Here is a 9,318-nt window from a genome sequence, read left to right on the forward strand (position 1 = left end):
TGCACGAGGAATATTTTTATTTACTTCTGTCCAATACAGAATTAGTCAAATCAAACACACTTGACAAATTTTATTTTCAATTAATCTTAAAGAGGTAACGAATATAATAATTTACATTATATTACAAAAATTAAAAATGCTAGATTATTTTTGTAACAAAATGAAATTAAATGAAAAATTCCAATATAACATTAAGTCTTAAATTTAAATCCTAAATTTTTGTCGCCGTCATTGACCTAAAGTTAAGAGTTAAATGAAGTTCTTTCTTTCTCATTTATTTCACTTCCTCTTTCCGTCGCACTATGAAAACTCTGGCACATCCTGTATATTATAGAAGCAGTGCTACGAAAAATCAGTCAACCGTTTATCAAACGTTAGGTACACACGAAGAGAGACTTCAATTTCGTCGTTGGGAAAAATAACACGTGTCGCGCGTTTGGAACTTGTCGGAGATGCCATAGTAGGATTTTCTTCCTTCGCTCAGCAGAAAAAAAAAGAGACGCGAGGTAAAGAGCGTCGTTCACTCTCGGGAAGAAAATCCACGGGGGTCCTGTATCTCCTCGGATGGCTCCTCATGTAAATGTCTGACCAACACATCCCGCAGAGTGTCCCTGGCACGTAAGTTGAACGAAACGAGCTGGCGCACACAAGCGAAAACTTAAGGCGCGGATCTTAACGAGGAGTCGAAGATTGATGCGGACAACGGTGCAGCATCCGCCCGCTGGTCCATCTTGAAACCATATACACGAACGTTCCTTCGCAGTCTTTCCCTCGTAACGCATTCTCTGTCGCCTGCACATCGACAGAGAAGATACGATCTACCAATTTCTTCTTTACCGCCATCCGTTTCTGTCCCTGCCACCATTTTTTTCTTTTCTAACCCTTGCCTTATATTTATCTACGTACGTGATTAATTCCGTTCGTTTTCGTACATCGAACCAACTCGACGAATATCGTTGTACAACCGTTTTATTTTTAAAAATAACTCTACGACTTTTAAAAATAATTTAACGCGTGTGAGTTATAAGATAATTTATTCTGTTATTTAAAAAAAAAAAAAAAAAAAAATTATCGCATCGCTTCACGCACGTGAATTACAAGGTAATTTACAGCGTTCGTTTAGTCGAGACTGTTGTAAGTTAGCGAATGCAATATACATACGTGAAATAAGCAGAAAGCAAGCATAACTGTTTCATCATTTCACGGGGCCGCCGTTTGCTACGCCACTGTGCGTGCATAAACGTTTTCACGGAGCCCAGTCGGGACCTTTGAGGCCGCCCCACTCCTGAAGTAACATCAAGATGGGCCTGTCAGGCCCTAACTAGCTAAGGTCGGACCCAAGCCGGACTCGCACGAGTGAAACACCGCCTCAGGCACAAGATTGCCGGAGTGCACACCACCATCGTGTTTTGACACGGACTTCTGACGGATGATGCTCGTGCAGATCATTGCGGTTTGACGTTTCCCTGATTGAACATCGCAATAATTTTACAACGAGCGCTCGCTCTCTCTTCGTATTCAAATTTGTTAAACAGAAAGTCAGCGGACGGATTTTAATCCGGATGTTGCGATACGATCCTTTCTTTTTTTTTTTCCACGAACGAGTTGCGTTTTAATGCGACGCTTAAAATTTATAAAGCTTCTCGACGTGTCAACAGAAACTGGAATGTTCAAGTATAAACAGCTAGTAATAAATTAAAATGGCAAAGAGGTATGAAACGTAAATACGTGCAAGAAAAATATGCAGCTATTGCGTTATTATAAATAATTGTGGAGATAATAAATTAATTACCAAGCAGATTAAAAGATATTGTATGTATTCTGTTAGTGGTTTTCAAACAGTGGATAAACGAAATGTTAATAGTTGTCAAGACGATAATACAGCTATTGATTGATTTCTGAAAGCTGAATGACGAAACACGATACAGGTAGCTCATACCTGTAAAGGAAAATCTATCCTCATTCTAAAGGAAGGTTTAACAGCTGATCGGATTCAATAAAATTTTTATAATTTTACATAAAATTTAGAGATTTTAAATATACAAAATTTTTAATATACGAGGAATATATATATGTTTTGTTTTATTCTTTTTATGGATTTACGCCATTTTCATACACATATTCTAAAATATATGTGAAACAAGAAATTGAGAATCACTGATCTAGAGTGCCATATCAGAATAAAATAAACATTCGTATACTGATTTGTTGTTGTAAAAAAGAAAAACTTACGATAACGTCGAAAGAATGTAAAAACTAGGAATGCTCAAAAATTTAAATTGTTAGGATTTCAAAAGAAGTAGTAACTTTCTTAAGTAAATATAAAAGTATTATATTTATCACAAATATTATTAGTATTATATTTATAATATCATAAATATGTTATTTATGACATTAATATTTTTAAGTAATTAATCATATTTCAGAGAAAAGAGTGTTCCAAAATTCTGAACGACAGTGTACCTATATTTGACAATAGAGATATTTCACATCGATTGAATGAGACAAGTCAACTTCTACTATAGAGAGTCCACAGTCCTGATATGAATATTATTGAATATCTCTTTTAAATAAAAATTCAAAGAAGACATCGAAATTCACCAACTAACGAAATTTAAAGACTAAATGAAATTTAGAGCACTTTAAATCAAGGAATTATTTAAAATTTAGGTCAACAGAGTTTAAAAATTACGTACAGTAAAAAGGATATAAATTAGATATTAAAATATATAAAAAAAACTTTTTTGTACTTTTTACAACTTATTTTATAGTAGTTTCATGAAACAAATGTTCATTTTATTGTGACATGGCACTATACATCGGCATATTGTTTATCACAGCCAATACTATTAAAGACTACCGATGATAATTAAATAAAGAGGACATGATAAAGTAATCTTGTAATAATCAAATTTTTTTCAGATAGTCTGAAGATACTCTAACTTCTGTTTTTTGAATAAATACAGAAAATATAATACTTTTATCGAAAATATATAAATAAAAAAGCAAAAAATAAAACATAACACAAATTAAAAATTACAATTTATTATAAATCAAGGCTAAACATTATCGAAATAAGTTTTTATTCAAATAATTATGCAAATAAAATTCTGATTTTATTTGTTCTGTTTCAGATATCAGTTAAGTAATAACGTAAAATACATTTATTTTATATTTATAATTTTATTTGAGACGAAAGTACTTGACTTTACCAGCAAAATAATTTTCATTTTATCGTAATGAAAAAATTCGTATGGAACGATTTTAATACATATATCGATGTAAAAGCTACTATTTTGTTATTTTGCATTATTATCTGAAATTATCACTTGAAAATAATTTATTCTTCAAATATTTTTCAGGGACATTGTAATTTATTTTCATTCATTCTTATTTTGAAACAAGTTTATTCCTTATCTTATTTAAAGTAATTATTTGTTCATTTTACTTCGAATAAAATTCCGTCGTAAATATAATAAAGAGAAACTGGGCGAAAGTAAGAAAACAGAAATCCAATTGTATATTACAACTAAAAATAAAATTCTTGCTAATTCACATAATATTTCTCGCAATACTTATTATTTTTATACGACAAAATATAACCGTGAAATATAACAGTGACCATCTCGATCAATCGATGATTGTAATTTACTTGTCGATTTCAAGAGCGAGAAGCCGAACGTACAGGAATGTAACGTGGCATCGATGGTATTCAGTTATCTTATCCGAAACGAATACTACATGATACCGAAGTGGTAGCAAGCTCGTAAGCACTGTAATACCTTAAGATAACTCGAAAATTTTAGGGTCGTGAGGTGTCTTCGGACGTCGATTTAACGGGAAAAGAAAGTCGCCTCGAGGAACATCAAAAATATTGGAGCAAAAAAGAAATCAACGGAGAATACAAGATAAACGTGTGCAAATAACGTTTCCCTTATCTTCATCTTGCCCCGGTATATAAAAAAACGTATATACAACGTTCTCAAACAACGTGACTTGTACTTATAATTTTTCAAAGCGTGAAGATTTAACGCATTTCTCGTGAGTGGCTTCTTACGAGCACCTTCGATTTTCGACTCGCGATAAAACCGACTTCGAGCTCTCGCCTTCGTGTATCGTGTTCCTTTCTTTCTTTTTACACCATGAGACTTAATTCGAAAACTGCTTTGAGAACGGTACAAGCCGATAACCATAATTAATCACCAGTCAATATCTTCATCGGCGCTCCTTTCCATTATGATCGAGGCCGTACGAGGCGATAGAGTGAAACACGGCCCGATCGAGATCAATTTCTTGCGACGCTTGTTCGTGAAGGAACGCGAGCGAATACGGGAAACCCTATGGTAAAGACCGAAATTGGAAACCTCCTTCTTCCAGGAAGCGTGGATACAGCTCGAAAAACTCGTGGGTCCATATGGAGAGCGACCCAAGGGACTCACCGAAATCGGTATCGTGGGCTCTATCTGAGCCCAGGCCCGGCTCAGACCGGCCAGCGTGGCCATTCGACTAAAATGAGAAACCAAGGGGGGAGAAAAAAGCAACAGGACCGAACGACTCGTACGAAAACAAGACGAAAAGGAGACGGCTGTCGATTATTCGGTGTCTAAACAAACTAGGGCCCGTTCCTGTAGCCAACCACTAGCCAGCCCATGCTGTATTCGTTTAACAAGAACCTCGTTATAATGTTTTATTACGTTCCGTGCATATTCGATACTCCTCTTTTATCCTACCAATCTTGTTTCACCTTGACCTTGGCCTTGCAACAATCCTACAAAAAGTTATCTTGGAATATGCGACGAAACAGTCGTGTATGCAAATAAAAACCAAAAATATAAAGAACAAGATATAGGAAAGAGGTAATTTGTACAGTATATTTTAAAACATAACTATAAATTATTATTAATTATATATATATATAATTGAGCATTTAATGTAAGGTATAAGAAATTTGATAACGGACATATCATATATAGATATATTAATTTTTTGTTTCTTAACTGAGTTAGACAAGATAATATTTTAATACAATATTATCTAATCTTCATATCACTTTATTATACCGTATCATGTTCATGATCCCATCCCGTCTACGTAATTGTCACACACTTGATTATTAATCACGTATATAGATATATTTGCAATATTTACAAATACAAAATCTCTACATCTCAGAACAATCCAACATTAAACAATAGTGGTAGACTCGATTCAGGGCGCACCGGTTCAATCGCTTTCGTTTCACCGAACGGCGCCGCGCTGCTAATACGCTTCGAATTTATAGGCGCAATTAATAACGCCGTCTCTAAATAGCGAATCGTACGATCCGATTCCTTTCATTCCGTTGGAACGGCGCGGCGCTAAATACAATTCAATTTCACGCGAGGCTTTTGACACGATCACGTTCGAGTTAACCGAAGAGGCTTGCTGGCTGTGAATCGAGATGCATATGAAATACACACATACATACGTGTCGTCGACCGTGGAACGAGGCGCGAAGTGTGTGGCTGAAAACGCGCAATAGCACGCGATGGTTTCCCCGCTGAGGAGGATCGGCAAATCGGCGAATCAGCGAATCGGCAATTCGCGCGGCCTCGTGTGTCCTCGAAACGCATCTCTCTCCAGCGCGTTCGCAACGCGCGCCAATGCTAGCCAACCGGCTCGACGTTTTTCGCGGATCAACGAGCCGAGAGCGAATTATCCGCCGCCGTGGAAGTTATCGTGGAAATATTGGAAAGTTCGTGGCGTCGAGTGGCTTTTACTCGTTTCCGGTACAACGATTCCTCCTCCACGATGGCTGCTGGGCCACGGCGACGATTTCTAACAGCAAGTACAAATGAAAAAAAGAAAAGAAATACGCGTTCGAAACGAGGCATACGCGTGACGAGAAAGAATGAAAATTGAGAGCGTGAGAATGGAACAAACGATCGAGTGAGTATCGTAGGACGGATTTGTCGGACTGCCTGGAATCAACCACGTCGTCCGTGAGATTTTAATGGGTCGTTGAACCATACTTTCTGAGCATTCGTATATATATATATCCGTTCGATCGTTTTCTATTCAAATGTTTTAAGGCATAAGTATTTGTACAAGATGAGTGACTCGACACTTTGGCGAAAGATAAGAAAGAATAATTTTATTTATATACAATTTGGGATATCAAACTTTAATACTTCGATTTTCTATTAAAGAAACGTCATTTTCATAAATTTAATTGTATTGTTCATGAAATGTAAATTTAATTCGCTTAGGCATCAGAAATATAGTAATTGTTTTATATTATTCATAATTCTTTTTATGTTGCAGAATGTTAGATCAAAATGATATATTTTTATTCCTATTGTTATAAAGATGAGAAAATATTTAATTACTTTAGTAACACTTTAAGGCACAGGATTTTAAAATATGATAAAATAGTTTTATTTTAATTGTTTGCAAAACAAAATTTTAAGGTTTTCCCATCAAAGCAGGACTTTTTTTATACTATTCAAAGAGTTGATAATAATTGATATTAATGCTACAATATAATTACAATTTATTATTTCGAGTCTCTTCTAATAAACTACATAATATACAATTATATAAGTTTTGTAATAAAACAAGTAAAATTCTATAAGTAAATTTAAAACCAATTAATAAGTTTATTCGATATAAAATTGTAGAGCAATAAAAATTTAGTGTATAATATTAATTAGCAAATCGTTATTAATTTTTAATAATGTATAATATTATTGGTTAGTTAATTATTGCTCAGGAAGATATAATTTGCACTAATAAATAATAATAGAGTAGAATATTTCATATCATTAAGATAAAATTCTAAAGCGAAATATCCGTTTTTAACAAACACAAAAAACTTTTTAATATTATTTATTGACTCATTGAACAAATTATATTTACAGATTGAAAGAAATAAACTCTAAATAAAGATTTGTTTCATCTATTTTGAATTTTTTAAATATCTTTGCATGGCCATGTTTGCACCTTTACATGTATAATGTATAATGTAAAATATTTTGTATAACATAAAATAAATATTATTTATTATTATTAATTATATATTTATTATGTTATATATAATTATAAATATTTATTTTGTATTATAAATTTTAGAAAATAAATATGAAATAAATAAAAATGAATATTTCCCATCTTAGTTTAATTTTACATATATTTTCACATTCTTGAGTCTTTACACCGCAACAAATACCGATAAATTATAATTAACCGAAGTACAACGGTTTACGATATTGCTACATTATAAATTACTTCTACTTGACCTATACCGTTTCAATGGTCTATTAAGCACATCGACAGTCAACGATTATATATTAAATTGCATATATTAAAGATTTCAACTGTTAACAAAGGTAATAAGTTTGCCGTATAAATCATGTAACATGATGATAATTATTCATTAGTCAAATAAGATCTCGGTGCTAGAAGCCTTTAAAGTCAACGATTCTTTACTGTCCGCTGCTCAATTATAATGTCATGCACTAATCACTATCTCAATGGACTTTTGATCGGTAATTAAATTTTTAACGCCACTGTGCATTTTAATGGATAATGGTAGATTGCCCGGATTAAAAAAGTCTTGAATTGCACATAAGATATGTGCGTATATATATATATATATATATATATATATATATATATATATATATATATATATATATATATTCACATAATATATTATCATTCCAAACAATGATTACCTTCGTAAATATGGTTTTCAATAACAAAAAATTTATCGCTCTCTTACATTTGCTATTATAACAAACGTAAAAAATTTATTTTAATAGTAATAAATTAGTAATGCAGTCTGTAACGTAACAAGCATGTTTAAATACAACTGACGTAAATGTTTCCATATTTGTTTATATTACGAGTGTCTATACTTTATACAAGATAATAAAGTAAGAATAATACGTTTGTTACAAATTACATATATGAAAGTAAAAGCATAATCAAGAGATTATTAAAAAAAAAAACTCTTTGCAAGATCAGATTCTATTAACGGTAAAATGAGATAGTCTGAATGAAATATTCTAAAGTTTTATTGAATGTTATTCAGAGTACACAGTATACAGACGTATATGTAAAAAAATGTATTTAAAAAAAAGACACAGTGACGTAATATAAGCGTGAATGTGTACGAATTTGTACACTTTTGCTTACCCATTAGTTTCCGCACTTCTGCCTGGCTGAGAAAAAGGTTGAAGTAACTTGCACCTGGCCGCACAAGAACGAACAGCAACACTGCCAATTTTAGGAGCATCGTGTCCACCACGTGCTTAACCGGTTGTACGTACCGAGTAGCCGTAAACACGAGTTACGTTATGCTGTTAACAACAGTTAATGTCTTCTAGCACGACTCATGGTCCACGAGTATCGTAAATCGGTGCCGATTTCACGGGTGCAGGCGCACGTGACAACACGTTGTTTTACAATGTTCACGCTCGGCTGAGAATACGTATGTACATATGAAGCTCCGATAATACCGCACGACTTGTTTATATGTATTTTGACAGTTCGTCGCGTGAGAAAAAAAACTCGTTGAATTGTATCACGACACTCGAGATATTACAATTGCAAAACGTTAACAAGCTGCTTCGACAGTGTGGCCGTTTATTCGTGAGATAGCGCGTATGAGAGACAAGCTGAACGATTTAATGGAAAATAAGAAACGAAGAAGGAATGCACACGCGAGGAACAAGAGCGCGCGACGTGAGTACTTGCCTCGTGAAAGCCACAACCAGTTGTGTGCTCCGACCGCCATGGGTCGACCGGGGTCGACGCAGGCTCATCGTGCCGAGACCGGCCGAGTCTGGCCGAATGTAGCCGAAGTCCACCCACGAGAAATGCTCATTCTAGCCATTCTACGGATCGGACGGTCACGGTTTTTTCGATGCAAACAACAAACGAAAGAATTAGAATTGCGATTCGCAGGAAAGTCGTTAATATTTACGAGGGAGAATAATTAAGCTACGGTTCTCTCGGAGTGTCAAATGTTCGTTTTCATAATCGATACACCGGGAGATGTTAACATTTTCTGAAAATCGGCGAAGCGTAACGAAGCTCGCGAATCAGTCGTAGCGCGCGCTTTTGTTTCGTTCGCTCGGATGTTACTTGTTGCATTTTCGCGACACGTTTACGCGCCGTTTTACGTGCAATTTTGAAGTTTGAAAATGGCGGGTCGCGAAATGCACTTCGCAGAGCTCTACAAACTTTCAAATTTCTTCAAGTGAGTTTTTCCTTAATATTTTTAAAATAATCAACTTGAAATTTTTAACGTTTGAAATTTCAGTAAGTCAATTA

The 9,318-nt window shown here is 34.2% G+C and overlaps 1 protein-coding gene across 1 annotated transcript in view; it reads right to left on the reverse strand.

Moving 5' to 3' along the window:
- Positions 1–8,747, reverse strand: part of LOC122531803 (tyrosine-protein kinase Dnt-like) — a 46,896-nt gene extending 38,149 nt beyond the window's left edge. Inside the window, exon 1 of the mRNA XM_043660011.1 lies at positions 8,179–8,747. Within this exon, the coding sequence (XP_043515946.1) occupies positions 8,179–8,278 (100 nt within the window). The 5' untranslated portion in view covers positions 8,279–8,747. The remainder of the gene's footprint in view (positions 1–8,178) is intronic.
- Between the last annotated feature and the right edge of the window lie 571 nt (positions 8,748–9,318).

This window comes from Frieseomelitta varia, unplaced genomic scaffold (genome assembly GCF_011392965.1).
Source record: "Frieseomelitta varia isolate USP_RPSP 00005682 unplaced genomic scaffold, Fvar_1.2 scaffold_418, whole genome shotgun sequence".
In the NCBI taxonomy this organism is placed as follows: Eukaryota; Metazoa; Arthropoda; class Insecta; order Hymenoptera; family Apidae; genus Frieseomelitta; species Frieseomelitta varia.